At 49.8% G+C, this 19,224-nt stretch overlaps 1 protein-coding gene across 7 annotated transcripts in view; it reads right to left on the bottom strand.

The window, feature by feature from the left end:
- Positions 1-1,912: 1,912 nt before the first annotated feature.
- The window catches only part of Ano1 (anoctamin 1), a 146,647-nt gene continuing 129,335 nt past the window's right edge, over positions 1,913-19,224 (bottom strand). For all 7 annotated transcript variants that reach the window (XM_085841125.1, XM_085841124.1, XM_085841119.1 and 4 more), the window contains 5 exons: positions 16,970-17,122; positions 10,586-10,638; positions 8,878-9,062; positions 6,130-6,235; positions 1,913-3,571 (listed from right to left, as the gene is read on the bottom strand). In XM_085841125.1, the coding sequence (XP_085697251.1) occupies positions 3,305-3,571; positions 6,130-6,235; positions 8,878-9,062; positions 10,586-10,638; positions 16,970-17,122 (764 nt within the window). In that variant the 3' untranslated portion in view covers positions 1,913-3,304. The remainder of the gene's footprint in view (positions 3,572-6,129; positions 6,236-8,877; positions 9,063-10,585; positions 10,639-16,969; positions 17,123-19,224) is intronic.

Here is a 19,224-nt window from a genome sequence, read left to right as displayed (position 1 = left end):
TATACTCCTCTTCCTAAAGTCCAGGCTATCATGTTCAGTCTCCATGAAGCCGGAGAGCTCTGCCTGGGTCAGTCCTGGTCTTCTGTCCTCCTTGTTATCTTGCTACCTCCTTGCCTCTCTCATCTTAGAATTTATCAGGCACCTTAGGGCCACCTCAGGGCCTTTTCACATGCTCTTCCTGTTCACTCTACCTCCTTTTGGGCTCTCACTGCTTGTACCCAGTGCAGTTACTCGAGACAGCCTCACCTGTGTTCATAAAGCTGTTGGCATCTTACCTCCTTGTGGGATGATATGGTTGTGGGGTTCGTCTTCTGAGTCAACACATGACACTCTCAGTAGTGCCATCTAGAGGGAGGGGACATGTTCACTCTGTCCCTGCAAATGCTATTTCAGTTCTGCAGAATGGGGAGGAGGCTCTGTTAGGAGACCTCTGCCCAGAGCTAGTAAGGGGTCTGAGACATCATGCATGTAGTGCAGCTCTAGACCCTTACTCTGTACCCCAGCAGGCTTCAAAAGAGGGACCCTGCAATGCTAACTGCGCTGATGTCCTGTCTGGATCCTATAGACGAGAAGGAAATGTTCCAGGGCTTAAACAGGTTTTTCTTTTTTGAGACAGGGTCTCACTATGGCTCTGGATGGCCTGAACTCCAGAGATCCACCTGCCTCTGTCTTCTGAGTGCTGGGATTAAAGGTGTCCATGTCATCAGGCCCCCTTGCTAGGGCAGAGTTAGATTAGGAGCTGCAGCTTTCTACAGGGTTTGCAGGAGTGCCAACAGCAGGGGGCACCAGAGGCCACTGCTGCTCTGGGGAGGTTCCAGGGCTAAATGGTATGCAGACTCCATAGCTATGGGGTTAATGCTTTACTGGCCTTTTGGGGTGTTAGAAAGAGCTCTTGTGTTATGAAATTATGGTGAATATGGGCAACAGATCTTTAAATAAATGTCCCCACTTGCCCACTCACATACACTGGTCCCATAAAATTGCTCTCCATGGGATTTGGGGACAATGTGTGATGCTGATTCTACTGCACTGGGTTATAGATGGTGCCTTAGCTGTGAGGCTGTGGGACAAGCAGCTAATGGCCAACTGTAATCTCCACTGAGGCAGAGCTCATGCCTAGCAGGGTCAAGTGCACCTGTCCACACCCAAACACAAAAGCACATCTGCACACAGACACACGAATGCACACATACACATATACACACATGAGCGAGTGTGTGAACATGAACGCAAACACACCAATGCCTGTGTGGAGTGTGTATAAACATACCCACATACCAAAGTGTGCATGTGCAAGTGAGTGATACATAAGGCACTTCTGAAACATATCCGTATACACACACACACCTGTGTGTACATACAGGTCCGCATGTGCACGTGTACACACAAATATGAACATGGAGACACAAACGCACACAGGCACACATGAGCACCACGAGTATACACATGTATGTGCACGTTCAGAGGCACACACAAATACTTGCACAGCCCATGCACGCAGTACAGGGAGATGGCATCCCAGGACCATCTAGAACAATTTAGACACTGGCCACAGAAGAAATAAGTGTTCTTGAATGTTCTCAGGTCGGTGGTGGTGCACGCCTTTAATTCCAGCACTTGGGAGGCAGAGGCAGGCAGATTTCTGAGTTTGAGGCCAGCCTGGTCTACAGAGTGAGTTCCAGGACAGCCAGGGCTATACAGAGAAACCTTGTCTCGAAAAACCAAAAAAAAAAAAAAAAAAAGGTTGGTCGTTTTCAAATCTGCTGTATTAACCAACCACAGGGCTCATCCGGGACTTTGGGGGACAGGAGCAGGTTAGGAGAAGAACAGTCAGGAGAGGCCAGTGTTGTGTATTCAAATTTATTTTGATGAACGCTCAGCCACAGTCTCCTGTGGGTGTGTATACATTCAGTTTTGGTTTTTTTTTTGTTTTCTTTTTTTAGGTTTTTTTGTTTTTGTTTTTGTTTTTTAAAAATGGTTTCTGTAAAAGAATTTTTGGTAATTATCTAATTTTGGATACAGTAGCTATATACAAAACATCATTGGAAACCACATCACTGCACAAGAGAAAATAGAAGCATCAGGTCTCATGATTTTAGCAAACAGTGAAAACCTTGGAAGCCTGAGACTCGGACCCCAGCTGCCAACTATAGCACTGTCTGCCTTGCCCTAAGACGAGTGCAGGGAGTTGCCTTCTCCAGCTTGGGCGAGAGAGACACTTCTGGCAATGGTGCTGAGAGGCCTTGCACAGCTGACTAGCACATCAAATGAAGCTGGCCCATGAGGCTTGTTTTAGAAGCTATTACAATGGTAAGTGCTGAGGGTCTCATCCCCACGAGTGAAAATATAGGTGTGTTACCAAAATAGAAGCTTTTATTGAGAAAAATCTTTGGTAGTAATGATCTTTTAATTTCCTATCAGTATTTGGTTAACTAATGAAATAAACTCCTTCCACCTTCAGCTACAGAAAGAAAATCCCTCAAATCCATCACATTATTGATTTTTAGACAAAAACCAATAGATGGTCTAAAAAGCAAAAAAATGAATCCACAGAGGCCCCAGGGCTTGGTGAAGCCCTCCAGCCTGTTTAGAGATGCCCTGCCTGTCACGACAGCTTGTCTCACAAGGAGGACATCAGCTTCATGTGAGGGGCCCTTGAGTGGCTTGTGTGTAGCCTGCCAGGGACCCCAAGGGTGCTGGACAACTGGGAGCCCCTGTACTCCTCCGTTACTGGAGTACAATGTGAAGCCTCCATGTGTGTGTGCTGTGTGGGTGGTCAGGCACCTCTGTTTCTGACCCCGGGTCTGAACTTCTGAGCTCCCAGAAGGAAAGACAGTGGAGTCTTCCAGCTTGTCCAACTAGAGCAGGTGACATCTTTGGGAATCTGAGTCTGAGTTGTTCACCCTTCTGTAAAATGTCAGCAGGTTCCTAGGTACCATTCTGCATCTATCCCAGGGCATCCTTCAGACTAAGGATGCTGACTTGGCTCCTTGCCACTGCAGGGGGGCTCTATGTTCCTCCATATGTCTGTGGAACATGCCTCACCCTGTTCATCCCCATCACCAGCCATCCTTGGCATTGAATACTAAAGATAAAAACTTCCCTGCATAATGGCCTTGTGCAAAAATGAGAAGAAACAGAAAGAAGAAAGAAGACCATTGTCGCATCAGAGTGGTCCTCCACACATCCAGACGACACAAGAGCCACAGGCCCTGGTGGGGCTAAAAGTGCTGGCTTTGGAGGAAACTGAGTGGTCACTTGGTGATAGTCAGAAGCCTGCTGGCCTGCTGGCCTGTCATCATGGCTACAGCGCGTCCCCATGGTACTCATAGCTGGGGACCGGGCTGCCATCGCCTGCCTCTGGGTGGGTTGTGGGGCTGTGGTTGTTACAAGGCACATCCCTTGGCTTCTCCTTCTCCATCCACGTGTCCAGTAGCTGCTGCTTGCCCTGCTCCTCACGCATGAACAGCTCCACCATGAGAACCTTCTCTTTGTGGATCTGCTGGCTGATGTCTTTGGGGATATCAGGGATCACCCAGTCCACAAAGTCACTCATGAACATCACCAGGTTCTGCAGGGAGAGCAGTGATTAGGGGTGGGGCGGGAGGTGTCTGAGGAATGCCTCAGCCTCTGCCTAGTGTCTACATCACCTGTGTACCCTACTCACACACCTTCACCTCCTTGTCTCATCTGTGTATCCCACCTGTGTACCTCACCTGTATACTACCACCTATGCACCCCACCTGAGTACCCTCACCTGTGTACACCCACCTATGAACCTGTGCACCCCACCAGTGTACACCCATCTACACACCTGTGCACCTTTACCTGCTTACTCCCACCTATGCACCTGTGCGCCCCACCTGTGTACACCCACCTATGAACCTGTGCACCCACCAGTGTACACCCATCTACACACCTGTGCACCTTCACCTGCTTACTCCCACCTATGCACCTGTGCGCCCCACCTGTGTACTCCCACCTGTGCACCTTCACTTGCCTACTCCCACCTATGCACCTGTGCACCCACCTGTGTACTCCCACCTATGCACCTGTGTACCCACCTGTGTACTCCCACCTATGCAGCCCACCTGTGCACCCATTTACATATCCTCACCTAGTGCCCCACCTATACACTACCTCCTGTCTGCCTGTTCTACGTGGCAAAGCCCATCCCTTCACTTTCTGTCCCTGTGTGCACCTCCATTCCTCCAGGTCTCAGGTTCCCAGAAGGTATAAACAGGACAAGGAGGTGCACGGGAGACCTGGTGTTTTCTTTTTCTTTTTGAGAAGCTGGGGATGAAGCTGGTTCTTGCACTCTACTACCCCTGTTGGCCTACTTGAGGAATCTGAACTAAGTTGTCAAGAAAATGCTCCGAAAGACTGATTCTTCAGCGTTTGAGGTGCATTTGTTGGCACCTGAGCATGGATGATTCACCTTTGTTCAAAGGTGATTCCCCTAGCTATGCTCCCGGCTCTGAACAGTGGGACAGCTAGGAACCCTCTTCCTTACCCTTTTCCAGCTTGGCTGTGGAAGTCAGTAACCAGCCATTTTACAGCTATGGGTCTGTAATTTGGTGGCTGGGGCAGTGTGTGCCTGCTGAGATGGGCAGAGCTAGCCTCACTGCAATCCCTTTCCACTACAGCCCTGCCTGCTGTGCTATCCACTTAGCCCAGAGCAGTAGTCCTCAACCTTTGGGTTGAGACTCCATGGGGAGGGGTCACATATCAGATAGCCTGCTTATTAGTTACATTACAATTCTAACAGTACCAACATTACAATTATGAAATAGCAATAAAATAATTTTATAGTTGGGGTCACTACAACATGAGGAACTGTATTAAAGGGCTGCAGCATAGGAAGGTTGAGAGCCGCTATCTAAGAGCTCATTAGCCCTAATATGTACTGGGTAGTTCTCTGTCAATTTAACAAAACCTACAGTCATTGGGTAGTGAAAAAAATGCCTTCACCTGCATGGCGTGTAGGTAACCCTGAAGGACAGTTTCTTTGTTTTATAAAAATTTTTTAAAAGTTATTTTTCTCTAATGTATTTGAGTGTTTTTCTTGAGTGTATGTGCAACTTGTAAGTGCCTGGTGCTCAGGGCATCCAGAAGAGGGCATTGCATCTCCTGGCACTGGAGTTATAGATGGTTGTGAGCTGCTATATGGATGCTGGGAATTGAACCCAGGTTCCTTGGAAGAACAGTTGGTGCTCTTAACTGCTGAGCTACCTCTTTATATGAGGTGTTTTCTTGACAGATAACTGAAATGTGAAAGGGCCTAGCCCACTGTGGAAGGAGCCATCCCTGGGCAGGTAGTCCCTATAGAAGAAACAAGCCTAGCAAAACATAGGGAGCAAGCCAGTAAGCAGCACCCTCCATGGCCTCTGCATCAACTCCTCCTCCAGTTTCCATCTTGACTTCCCACAGAGATGATGTCACAAAGTCTTCCCCCAGGTGGTTTTGGTCATGGTATGAATCACAGTAACAGAGAAGGAACTAAGGCATTACCCCAATCCTAGCCTTATGTCTTCTGCACCCACTTCAGTGAAAGGTGAATGGAGGAGTGCCAGCCCAGCAAGGGCGTGTAAGGAGCTTAGCAGTGAGTACCTGGTCTTGGAGTTTCCCAGCTCTGGCATAGATTTCCCTGATGCCAGAGGGATGTGCAGGGACATGGCCCAGGCAGCACACATGGGCCTCAGTAATTCTTCTCTGGCCATTCAATCAGTGTGTGTGTGTGTGTGTGTGTGTGTGTGTGTGTGTGTGTGTGTGTGCACATATATCTGGAGTCAGCCCAATAGTAGGTGCTGCTAGCCAGGGTCTGGAGTCATCTGAGAGCTGCTGCCTCCAGTCTGAACTTGCCCTGGTCTGGCCCAGAAACCCAGAGGGAGACGAGCAGGCACAGAGACTGACTTCTCCTTCCTGCAAGCCTGCTCAATGGATCTTACGGCTCTTACCAGGTGACCCTTTCTTTGCCTGTTCTATGACTACTCAGGTTCAGGTGGGTCAGCGTCCTTTTCAGAGTCCCTGACGACATCTCCTGCCACTGTCAGCTCCCCCTCCCCTATCAGTACTTCCCAAGTGCTGTCCTTCTTCAGAATTAGACAGACATCCCCAACACACACATACCTGGAAGACAATGACAAATGCCAGTCGGGCGGCCAGGACAGCCCAGAAGTCTTTGGAGATGTCGTACTTGTGTTCTGACCATGGGGGTTCCCGGTAATCTTTATACCTGCAAAGGGTACGAGGAGTCACGGGTAGGTCAAGTGGATCTTGGGCTCTCGAGAGGAGCTTCAGGACTGAGATGGCTCTGTGGCTGGCTGCAGTGGTGGACTGCTCTCTGCCTAGGAATTCTCTCCATGTTGGACAGGGTGGTCAGAGCCCAGGGGCTTGACATAAAACAGACACCAGGGACTTTGAGCAATTTTAGAAGTGTTAAGACTCTGGGGACTTTTTGAGACAGACTAGCTGCTGCAGTGCGTGCTATGAATGGATTTGAGCCTTTAGGGCCAGGGTGGGATGTTCTGATTTAAATTGGTGTTTGGTGTTGAGTTAACAATGGATGATACATTTTTTCTTTTACATTTAATTATGTGTGCATGCGTGTCTATGAAGGTGCATGTGGTGTTCTCACAGGCTAGGAGGGAGTGGCAGATCGCACTGCAGCTGGTGATACAGGAGGTTGTAAGCTGCCAGATGTGGGTTATGGGATCTGAACTCTGGTCCTCTGGAAGAACAGTCAGTGCTCTTAGTCACTCTGCCCACACGGCTGGTCTTGATTGTCTACTTGACAAGATTTACAATCACCGTGGAGGGCTGGGGAGATGACTCAGTGATAAAGACAGTTATCAAACCTGACTGACTACCTGAGTTTAATTCTCAGGATCAACATGGTAGCGAGAGAGAACTGACTCCTGAAAAAGTTGACCTTTGCCCTCCATGTGCACCATGGTACATGTGCACCCACCCATCCACCCACTCACCCACCCACCCACCCACCAACCAACCAACCAACCAAAAGCAGACAAATGTTATAGAATGATCATGGACCTCTGGGCAGGTGTGAAGATGTTTCCAGACAGGTTTAACTAAGGTAGGAAGACCCATACTGAATATGGGCATGGGGTTGGGGGCGGGGGTCCCATGTGGGCGGAGCCTTCCCATGTGGGTGGAGCCCTCCCATGGGCTGGGGTCCTGGGCTGAAAACAAAGTAAAACAGCAAGGCTTCCTAGCTCTCTGTTTCCTGACTGGATACAATACCACCAGCCCAGCCACATCACACCCTTCTGCCCTGACTTTCCTTAGATTGTGAGCCAGAATGGACCTTTTCTTCCCTAAGTTTGCTTTTTTTGTCAGGTATTCTGTCACAGCATCGAGCGAGATCCATAACTAATACAATACAATTCCCAAAGTCAGGGACAGGCCTCTAGAGCAGCTGGGATGTCCCAGGCTGGTCACTATCAGCCGGGGCTGAGGAAGAGAACACAGAAAGAGGCACCTGGCCCCAGATGCACAACCTTGATGCTCAGCTCCCATTGACTGTCAACTTGCTGTGTGTTCCTCAGCACCTGCTTGGCCTCTCTAGGCCTCAGCCTGAGCATTCCCTCACTTGTTTGTGTCATGAGCATCCATCAGGAGCTACCAAGTCCCGTCCCCATCCCAGAGGACACATTGGTAAGAACACAGCAGATGGGGCCTTTTGTTCTGGAAGGGAGTTGGACAGGAGTCTCTGGGGCCTGTTTGCCATGGAACTACCAGCTCCCCAGATGAAACTGGCTGGGGACAGTGGCAGGTGCTGAGCAGAGGTTGTATCATCACTCTAAGAGGAACAAGCGTCCTGTGCTTCCAGTGTTACCACAAATGTCTGTTTCTCCTTTTCCTTCAAAACCTTGGATCGCCTGGAAAACTCTTATGCATCCCTGAAAGCCCTTTCTATAGCTCTTCAGTTACTAATCTCCCATCAGTCATAATGACTTCTAGAAGATTCATTTTCTTCTCTTACTTAGCTTTACTAATCAGCCCTCCTCTCACCCCCATGGGGAGGGAATGTGCTCTCTCAGAGCGGATGGGGCTGACCTGGGCTATGCTTGCTTTAGCTCAGAAATAAACAGGGGCCTGCAGGGATCCCAGGTCCTAGCTATTGCTTCTACTATGCTCTGGGCCAGCTTGGGCTCCAGCTTTGGGAGGTGGCTGGGGTGGGCGCATCTGGTGTATGTGGGAAGCTCAAGGTGCCTACAGGATTATGATCCAGGTGGTGGGAAATCTGGCTGGAACTGGAGCTGGGGACCAGAGCTGGTCTCTGTTTTCATGAGACCAAATCATCAGGAACATACACACACACACACACACACACATAATGTATATGAATATTTGTGTACCACATGAATGTCTACTACCCATGGAGGCCAGAAGAGGGTTTCAGATCCCCTGGTGCAGGAGTTATAGATAGTTATGAACCACCTTGTTGTTCTGGGACTCAAACACAGGTCTTCTACAAGAACAACAAGTGCTATTAACTGCTAAGCCATCTCTCCAGCCCATGTTGTTGTTTGGAGACAAGATCTGATATAGCACAGGCTGGCCTCAGTCTCAATATGTAGCTGAGGAGGGCCTTGAACTTCTGATCTTTTGTTTTCACCTCCCAGTATATTACATTTGAGACCTGGTCTCATGTAGTCCAGGTTGGCTTCAAACTCATAGCAATCCCCCTGCCTCAGGCTCTGAGTATGGGGTTACAGGTGTGTACTACTCCTGCAGGCACTTTACATGTAAGTACTCATTGAGTCCTGCCCCTGAAGAAGCCTGGCTCCTCCTTAGCCTTTCCCAGTTTTCTTTGCAAGGGGCTCTCTTCAGAAGAAGACATGAAGGCAGTACCTGCAGATCTGAACCTCATAGCCCAGGTCCAGTGGGTCATTGGGTGCTGTGCCATTCTGGAAGTCGCTGACATTGAAGGAGGAGAGTGTGTGGTTGACAAAGCCGTGCATGGTCCCGTTCTGACTGTACATATAGAGGTACACCAGGCGAGGGATGAAGTCAGATGTGAAGGAGATCACAAAGGCCTGCCAGGGAAAAGGAGTGAACACGGATCCAGCGTGAGGTAGGGTATGGCGGGGCAGGGGAGCCACATGAATGAACGAATGGTCAGGAGGTTCCTACCCTACTCTGCAGCTTGCAGGAGCCTGACTGTCTATGGTGATGATTCTCCTTGGACTGCAGGGACCACAGGGACAGTGGGCTGCCTCTCATAGGCTATGTGACTTCTGGGCGCTGTCATCCTTCTGTTCTTGTTCAATTGGTTGACTGTGCCCACTGAGCACAGACCTCACCTCCTGGGCTTGCTAGGGAAACTCAAGAGTCCAAAGAAGGAAGCTGCAAACTTTAAAGTTTCTGTTTACCTCTAAGGCAGATCTGTCTCTGCAGTGACTTCACACAGAGGCCTGAAGCCCAGCAGCCTCTGATGGCTAAGTTGGACTTGGCTATGTCACCTGCCCTTTCTGTGCCTTAGTTAGTTGTAACAGGGTGCTTGCCAGCCATATCTCTTCCAGCTGTATGCAGAGTATGGTTTGGTATGTGGCAAGAATACAGAATATTCTGGGAGCTCCTAGCATTGTTGCAGTTGTCCTCAGTAGATGTCTCATGTATGCCCTGGCTTTGCACAGGCTGTACTCTGGGGCATCTTCATTTTGGACCCTACTGTCACTCTCCCAGAGGGAAGCATAGATATCAAGTTGTATTTCAGGCCTTCCCAGTTCCTTTAACAAGGTCCTCAAGGCCTTCATTGGAGAAGTGGGCAGTTGGCAGGAGGGAACAACAGGGTGGAGTTTGGAGGCTCCTAGGAGCTCAAATATTATCCCTATGTCTGGTGGGGACTGTATTTTAGGTGCTTCTGCATTGGATGCCCTGGGCCTGTTACTGTTCTGGGAGCAACCCCTACTTCCCATGTGCACAGGGTCTACATATGGGGCTCAGTCAGTGGATGGAGAGGTGGGAGGTTATAGAACACTGCTGTGAATGGTGGAGGTCCACTTGTGGTTCCCACATTTCTGAGCCAGCCTTGGGCTTTGCTGCAATTATATGGAGGCTGTGAGGACCACAGTGGCCAAGGGCTATGCCACTCCTGACCTGAGGCCATTACGATGACTTGGGAAGACATGGTCATGGGCTGGGAAGAAAGCCAGGAGTGTAACACTGGGGTTGATGGAGATAAGGGTGCTAGCTTGTCTCTCCCTTCTCAGCTATGTTACAAACGGGGTTGTTTGTTTGTTTGTTTGTTTGGAGACAGAGCCTTATGTAGCCTAGGCTGGACTTGAACTTTCTATGAGGCTGAGGATGACTTTGAACTTCAGATTCTTCTTTTCCCACCACCCCCTGCCACCCCTAGTGCTGGAAGAACGGGTGTGCTCCACCATGCTGGGTTTACTCAATGCTGGGGATGAAACTCAGGCCTCATGCCTGCCACACAAGTACACTACCTATTGAGCCACAGCCTTAGTCTTCAAGTGAGGTTTCTAAAGAGAGACATCCCTCCCAACAGCCTGGATGGTCTCAATGCCCAGCCAGGATCCCCACTCCCATCACTTACATTAATGATGACAGCCAGCTTCCCAACACCTCTGAGGATGTTATACCAGATGCCTAGAGAAGAAGCAGATTGGAGTGCCTGTGGTCAGGTATATGATTTGTGGTGCCCAGGAAGTGCCTGGGTGGGCCCAACCTAGCAGGCCCTGAGGCAGATAAGAGGGCTACCACCAGCAATGCTGAGGAAGGCACAGGAGGAGCCTAGGGACTGCCAGTGCCCTTGGCTACACTGTGTTGCAGTCACCTAATGGATTGTCTATGAGCAACCTAATGGGTAAATGCCTCACAGGGTATCTGTTAGACAACCTGGTCCCTACTGACCCTGGCCCTTCCCTGTGAACCCGTCTTTAGGTGCTCAGTACAGGAAGATCCCTTTCCGACGGCCAGTGATTTGGCTCCAGCGCCAGTGCTTGAGCAGCTGTGGCTAGGGCATCCTGACTGGTGAGGCTAGGATCTAGCCTCAGAGTTGATGGGTATCAGTGTTCAGCCAATCACTGCGCTTGGATATGGCCTGGCTTCCACTCCTATGATCCCAGATGGGCAGAAGGTCTATACCTAGTGTGGTGGGACCTTGTTCCTCAGCTCTTCCACTGGAAAAGAGAAGGTTCAAGGCCCAGGAAGGAGGCAAGGGACTGGTTGGGGCCATAAGGCTGAGATTCCTACAGGGAGTCCCAGGCCCTGCATGACCCAGCCCCGACTTTACCCATGAGGTTGGGTGTGCACCCAGGGGCCCTATCCTGAAGTGTACTCCATTAGGCCAAGAGAATGTCCTGTCTATATGTCACTCCCAGTACTGGATCCCAGGTCTGACAGCCCTGACATCTCTACCCTTGGGGAAATTATGGCAGGTGTTTTGTTCCAGGTGTGGTGTATGGCCCAGTGCGACATGGTGACCTCCCTATCTAGGAGCAGCAAGGCAGCCTCCAAAACCTCAGTTTTGAGCTTCACACTGGTGGCCCATGAGGCCAGCAGGTATTCAGCCCTGGGCATCCCAGCAGCCAAGGTCACAGCAATATACATGTGTTAGGTACATACTCCTGCCCCAGTCAGAGATGATCCTAGGTTAAAACAGTTTCCCTCACAACAATGAGACTCCTGTGATGATGGTGGCTCTGTCTAGTTTCCTGCTAGCAGAAGTGTTAGGCAGACAGATGCTGAAAGCTAAAATCCCATAGGCATGAGGGAGCCAACACTAGGAGGGGAAGGTATCCCTGTTGGGCCATTGCAAATATATTTCAGTAACCGTGGGAACACTTCGTGCCTGGTCTCTTACACGTCAGGAGCTGAGAGCTGTTTTATAGACTCAGAGCAGGCTGTGGCCTATGCACTCTTGTGTTTCCTGAACCCTTACATAGCATTTACCCATTAAGTGTTTGTTGACGGGCTGCAGGATTATGCAAAGCTTTTTCAGAAAACCAACCAACCAACCTCCCCCCCCCCCAAAGCAAAAACCAAAACCAGAGGAAAGGACACAAAGAGGCAGGCCTGTTGGCTGCACACTCCTAAAAAACTGGTGGGCTGGTGAGATGGCTCAGCAGATAAGCACTCCTTTTGCCTAGGCTTGATGACCAGAGTTCTACCTCCTGAACCACAGTGGGAAACAGTGGGGAAATATGTAAGAAATAGTTCCTGTGGAGTTCCTGTGTCTGACAGTGGTGGCTCCTGCAGGTCATCTGACCACATCTCTTCCCTACATACAGGGAGTCCCTGACACTTGGAGCCACCAGACACTTCTTCACTTCTTACTGCTTTAGCTTCTTCCTTCCTTCTTTCCTTCTTTCCTTCTTTCCTTCTTTCCTTCTTTCCTTCTTTCCTTCTTTCCTTCTTTCCTTCCTTCCTTCCTTCCTTCCTTCCTTCCTTCCTTCCTTCCTTCCTTCCTTCTTTCCTTTCTTCCTCCTTCCCTCCCTCCTTCCTTCCCTCCCTCCCTCCCTCCCTCTCACCCTCCCACCCTCCTTTCCTCTCTTCCTTTCTCCCTTTTTCTGCACACCCCTTCTCTCTTGGTCTCATGTGATCCAGACTACACCATGAGCCTGTAGGCCAAGGATGGTTTTGAACTTTTGTTCTTCATGCCTCTACTTCCCAAGTGCTAGGATTACAGGTATGTGCCATCGTGTGTGTGTGTGTGTGTGTGTGAAACCCAGGCCGATGTACATGGTAGGCAAGCACTCTACCAAGGCCAAAGCCCTAGCCAAGCCAAGGTGTAGTTCCAGATGGCCTCCATCTTACTTTATGTGACTCAAAGTCTGCCACTGCTGTGTTTAACAACTGGTAAAACTCACATTGAAGCTTATTTTATTAACTTAAAACATAAATCTATTTTTGAGACAGGATCTTACTCTATTAGCCCAGGTTCTGGCCTGGAACTCATTATGTAGCTTGGGCTGACCTCGAATATGCAGCAATCCTCCTGCCTCATCCTCCTGAGTGAGCTTGGATTTACAAGTATGGCTATGCTCCATCTATAGATATGCTTTTTTTGTTTTGTTTTGTTTTGTTTGTTTTTTTGAGACAGAGTTTCTCTGTGTAGCCCTGGCTGTCCTGGAACTCACTTTGTAGACCACGCTGGCCTCGAACTCAGAAATCCTCCTGCCTCTGCCTCTCAAGTGCTGGGATTAAAGGCGTGCGCCACCACCGCCCGGCTTTAGATATGCTTTTATTTGAACATTTGTTTTTAATTTTCCGGAGCATAAACCAGGAATAGACTTGCCAGGTGACTGATAATTCTGCAATGTACTTTAATCTCAGAACTCCAGTCAGAATGGGAGGGGAGAGTTCCTCCTTCCCCTTCTTATTTGATTGTTTTAGACAGGGTCCCACAGTGTTAGCTTTAGCTGACCTGGAACTCACAGAAATCCACCTGCCTCTGTTTCCTGTTGGAAACATCAAAAGCATGTGCCAGAACAGCTGGCTAAAGTCTACTTGTACTTTATTTATTATTTTTGGAGACAGGCTCTCACGTTGCTCAGGCTACCTTGAACTTGAGATGGGGAGCCCAGAACGACCTTGAATGTCTGACCCTCTTGCTTCTATCACTGGAGTGATGGGATTAGGGGTGTATGCCATTACATGTGCCTCTTTTTCTCCTTCTTCCTTTCCTCCTCCTCTATCACTCCAGAGGACTCTAAACCCCATTTCCAATTGCTTGACAAAGGAGCATGCTGGGTAAGCCAGGCTCTCCATGAAGAGTATGGCACCTACTCACCTCAGTGCTGGGATCAGCGGCTAGGGCTTCTACATGCAGTATAGCGTAGGGAGTCATTACTGCCTAAAACCCTACATTCTGGCGTCCCCTACACATACTGTGTTGGCCCCCAACAGAGAATCCCTCCCAAGAGGCCATGTGATAAAGGCTTCTGTAGTCAGGAGCATAGTTACTACTAGCCAGGGTCTGTGGGGGTGCAGGCCAGCGGCGCCACTGGGTCTCCTGTCCCCTGGGAACACTGTCCCAAAGACTCTGCATGGATCAGAGGAGGAAGACAAAAGCCCCTTTGAGCAAAAGGTTACTGCACAGGAGGCCACAAACAACCATGTGAAAGGCAGATCATGCCTCAACCAACTGGGCAGGAACCAGGAAGCAGCCGCTGATCCGTGAGGTCTGGGAAAAAGCAAGGAGCCTGGAGGCAGAAATTCTGAGGGCACACCAGGAGCCCCATGGGGGTGGGGAGGACAGGGAAGCCAGGAGGCCACCCACATACCCTGTTCGGCTTGGTGGGTTTCTAGGTTTTTAGGGATAGCCTGCCTCTGTCCTGAAACAGACTTCACCAAATAGTGGCACATACACTGGGAACTGTACCAGGGGCATTTTTGCAAACTCAACAGGGCACAGTGTGACCATATGCTTTTCTTCCTTTCCAGCTATGGGACAGTAAACTGAAGAGTTTCTAAAAATTACCTAGGAGAGCCCAAGTTCCCTTTGGGCCTCCAGCATTCAGTACAGGGTTTGCAAAGTTGACCCTCTATTCATTTATGAGCCAAGGGGCTCTGGTTTTCTGGGCAGTGGGACTCAGACTCTGCCCAGGTTCTTTTCTTCCAAGGTTTCTCCAAGGGCCCAACAGGTGGAAAGTTCCAGGAGGATTTTGCAATAGACACATCTCTGGGCTTGTCTGAGAGCAGGGTTTGGGGCACCCATCCTGCTGCTCAGACGTGGCCCAGGGCTGCTTCTGTATCTGGAGGATGGCTTTTAAATGTTAAGAATAGAAGGGATTTGGCCTTCCACTGAGAACAGTTGTGCCCCAAAGCTGAGGTAAGCCAAGAGCTCCTGAAGGGCTCTTGTAGCTATGAGTTACCAGTCTAGCCATGCCTGAGTGTGGCTTATGCTGACCACAATGGGGCAGAGTATGGGACTCTGGGGGCTGAGAGGATCAGTTTGTCTAGAGAATTTCAGTGCTTTTAAAGTCTGTGGGCATAATCCAGACCCACTTGGGTGTCTGTTTCCATTGTCTGAGTTGCCTGGGTAAGAGGTGGCATCAGGAAGCCATAGTGTCTGGGCATAGGATGAGAACCTTGCACATGAACCCTGGCTCTGACCTCCTCCTCATCCAGCACCATGTTTCTAGGCCACTCTCTCCAGGCTGGGGGCAGGAGTGGGGGCGGGGGCGGGGGCAGGGGCAGGCAGGGGCAGGGTGTATGTTTCTACAGGCTTATAGCAAAGATGTGAGTAAGGCTATAGAACCAAACAGATGAAGTCACCATAGTTCATGTGCTTGACTGTGACCATGGCAATTCCATCCAGCTCACTGTAAAAGATCACAGGGTGACAGAGAGGCCCAGGGCACCTTTTCTCAGAGGCAGTTGGGAGACTGGAAGATGTGCTTGTCCCTGGCAGGGGCTGGTCATGCTGCCAGAAGCCATGGATGGCCCAAAGAGCATCTAGCCTGACAGAGACACTAACTAAAGCAAGAGAGAATACGGAGTGGATGGTATCATCTGAGGGTTCCCACAGGTGTGGCTGGTACTACCCAAGGGTTCTCCATGGATGTGCTGGGGGCTGGGAAGTGTCTTAGAGAGGCCAGTGCCACCCCAAACAGTCTCGAAAACTCCTATCTGGGTCACAGAACCTAACCCAAAGATCCCTTATCACTATGGAACTATAATCTCTATGGCTTCCCTCATGTGACTCAGTCTGCACAGAGATGCCCTTCTTACTGAGGCTGTTCAAGAGGAGATGGATTAAAGGATAGTGGGTCTCACTGTAGGATAAGGAGGACGCCATCCTAACTGGCTCTGGTTGTGGCATGCATGGCATCTGGAGCTCTATGAACTCCATCTTCCATGTCCTCTACTCTTCCCAGATACACCCAGTGTCTCTCCTTAACTGCCACTGATGATGGGATGCTCACTACCAGGGGGATGTGTGCTCTTCCTTTGATGCTGTGGACTATTGCAGCACTGTGTATCCCACTCTCTATCTCTCCCCCTATCCCCATTCTCCATGTATAACACAGGCAGGAGAATCAGGGCTCATAGTCCCACACCGAGTTTCCTCCTGGCCATGAACTTCATGGGTAAGTCATCAAGACAAAACTATACTTCCTTGGCTATGGGAGGTATCCTCTCAAAAAACATTTCTTTTAAGGTTTTAGTGTGTGTGTGTGTGTGTGTGTGTGTGTGTGTGTGTGTGTGTGTGTAGATACCCTTGCAAGCCAGAAGGCGGCATTGGATCCCCTGGAGTTGGAGATTGTGAGAAGCCCAACATGAGGTTAGTTGGTTAGATGGAGTTAGGTCCTCTGTAAGAGCAGCCAGTATGTCTAACTGCTGCACACTCTCTCCAGCCCCAGCTACTTTCTCTACCATGAGGTCTGAGTGCTGTAGCATACAGGAGGCAGGGGGTACTTGCTGAGCAGTTAATGCTCTGTCTCCATTGCTCTATCTTTTAGCTCTGGGGCTACCCCAGTGTTGGAGGATGGGGTGTTGAGAATAAGCATAGAGAAAAATGTCCCCTCATGTATGTCTGATGCACCCCAGGAGAGTCATCACAAATTTACTTAAAACATGACTTTTGGTGTGGTGTGGTGTGTGTGTGTGTGGTGTATGTGGGGTGTGTGTGTGTCTGAGAGAGATTTTTTTTTTTGGTAACTCTGTTGTGTTGCTCTGGAACATGAACTTTGAGGATGACGATGTGATGTCACAACACCATAAGATTATTGGACATGCCTGGGAGACCTACATGAGTGGATGGCCAAGACAGGCAGATGGCTGACAAATAGTCCCATATGTCATTGGTAGCTGACATATCTTGGATGTTGGGGGACCAGTGGGACACACTCAAGATCTTGCACCACTTGGGAAGGTGGTGGGAAAGCCCTGGTAGGGAACACAGGTCTGGAACCCACTGGCTTCTCAAGACCCCCTGCTCATGTGCTCTGAGTCCATCTCCCAGCTCACTTACCGATGTCTTTGGCTCTGATGGCTACTGGTCTCCGTAGCTCGGTGACAAACTTTTTGGCATCCAGGCGGATCTCAATGATGTTGTTTAGCAGGGCGAAGAGTGGAGCCAGAGGGAAGGACGCAACAAACAGGGTGACAAAGCCGAACTGAATGACTGCAGGGAGAGCACACAGTGTCAGCAGTGCGCAGTGCAGTCACACGGTGCCCTGTACGCTGTCAGCAGTGCAGCTGTGCATCGCCCTGCACACCACAGGGTGCCCTGCACACCACACTGTACCCTGAACACCATCAGCAGTGCAGCTGCGTGGAGCCCTGCAACCCCGAATGGTTCAGACCAGGGCTGCCTGGTACCCTACCTCAAAGGAGTTGACCTCCATGGACCTGCCTGCCTCCAGAGAGAGAGAGAGACAGACAGACAGACAGACAGACAGACAGACTATCATCTTGGACAGTGCCCAGGTCCCGGGAACTGAAGACAGAAGTCTCTGTATCTGGAATTCAACATGGCTGGCTTTGAACTTGTGACAATCCTCCTGCCTCAGCTTCCCAAGTATGGCACTGTACCATCATGTCTGGATTATTTGTGTGTCTGTGCATATATGTGCACATTTGCATGGGTGTACATGTGTGCATGGGGACCAGAAGACACTGTAAATGCTAGTTTTCAGGTGGCAACTACCCCTTTTCTATTTCTATTTTTCTTTTCTTTTCTTTTCTTTTCCTTTCCTTTTTTTTTTTTTTTTTTTTTTTTTTAAGTAGACTCTTTCACTGGGACTTGGGGCTCATAGTAGCCTAGACTGACTGTCCAGGGAGCTCTAGGGATCCTCCTGATTTTCCCTCCTCAGTACTAGGATTACAAGCATACCACCACCACCACCCTTGGCTTGTTACAAGGGTTCTGGGAACTGAATTCATGTCTTCATGTTTGTGCAGAAAGCACTTCATGTACTGAGGCATCTTGCCAGCTGTACACTGTGTAATTTTTATACTTGTTTATAAATGTGCTCTTGTCATGTTCACCCTGGTATGACTCCTGAGTTACATGCATGCTTGAAGTTCACAGGTCCAATCTTATGAAGTCTCTGCTCATAGGCAGATCCAAGTAGGCGCATGGCCTGGCCTGGCCCGGCCCATCCCTGTGCCCAAATCTCCCTAGGGTCAGGAAGACCTGCTCCCATAACTGTTTCAAGAGTCCCTCCTTTCTTCTTCCATCAGGCCTAGGAGAGTAGGAGGACATGTCTTCTGGGACTGTCCCAGCCTTCTGTCCCCAGGCTTCATGTTGCTGTTCACCAGCTCTGGGCTTCTTCAGTCCTAGAAGCCGCAATCAACTTGAGTTGAAACAGGTCAGGAAAAGGTCACTAGAGGGATGAGAGTCGGAGAGCTGGTCCAGAGGCTGTATAGTGGGACCTGGTCCAAAGGCTGCTCCGTGCCAGGGGGTAAATAAGGAAGCTACAGAATGTCACTCCGTGCTCAGATGGCTGAGTATGGCCATTGTTAGCAAGGTAAGCAGGGCAGGAGGCTGTGGGAACTGTCTCCCAGATGTCTTGGTGACCTCTCTTTGGCCCTAAAGTATGGGCAGTGGGATGGGATGCCTCTGCTGAGGAATGTAGGTGTTGGTGTGTGTTGGTGTGTGTGTGTGTGTGTAGGTTATGATGAAACAGGACCAGCCATGTGCCATGGTTATGTGCATGAGGCTCAGGCTCAAGGTTGCTGCTATAGGTGGGCTTTCCCACTTTAAAAATTTTTTTTTTGACACAAGGGCTCATGTAGCCCAGGTTGGCTTCCAGTTTACTATATAGCTAAACATGACCTTGACCTTCTGATGGGTCTGTCTCTGCTTCTCAAGTGCTGGGATTGCAGTACATGTCTGCACTACCATGCCTGGTTTATGCTGGGGATTGAACCCAGGGCCTTGTACATGCTAGGCAAGCACTCTACCAAAGGAGCTACAGTCCTAGCCTTGGTTTTTCCACTCAGAGTGATGTCACTGCCTCATCCATCATGAAGGGGATGAGAAAGAGAAAATGGAGGGGAAGTGGGAGGGAAGGATTCTGGAACTGAAGCCGGTGTGGGATATCCTTCCATCCATAGCTGTGAGCCCCCATGCTAGCCTTAGATTTCCTGGAGGACAAGATGGCAGCTGATGTGACCAAGAGAGAGAGCCAGGCTAGTAGTGCACCCTGGTGCTGGGCTGGGGTAAGCTACTTGACACATAACAAAGAGACCTTTGTCCCTGAGATCTCCTTATTCCTAAGC

This window comes from Mus caroli, unplaced genomic scaffold (genome assembly GCF_978045245.1).
Source record: "Mus caroli unplaced genomic scaffold, Mus_caroli_1 scaffold_8, whole genome shotgun sequence".
NCBI lineage: Eukaryota > Metazoa > Chordata > Mammalia > Rodentia > Muridae > Mus > Mus caroli.
This window is presented reverse-complemented; position numbering and strand designations above follow the sequence as displayed.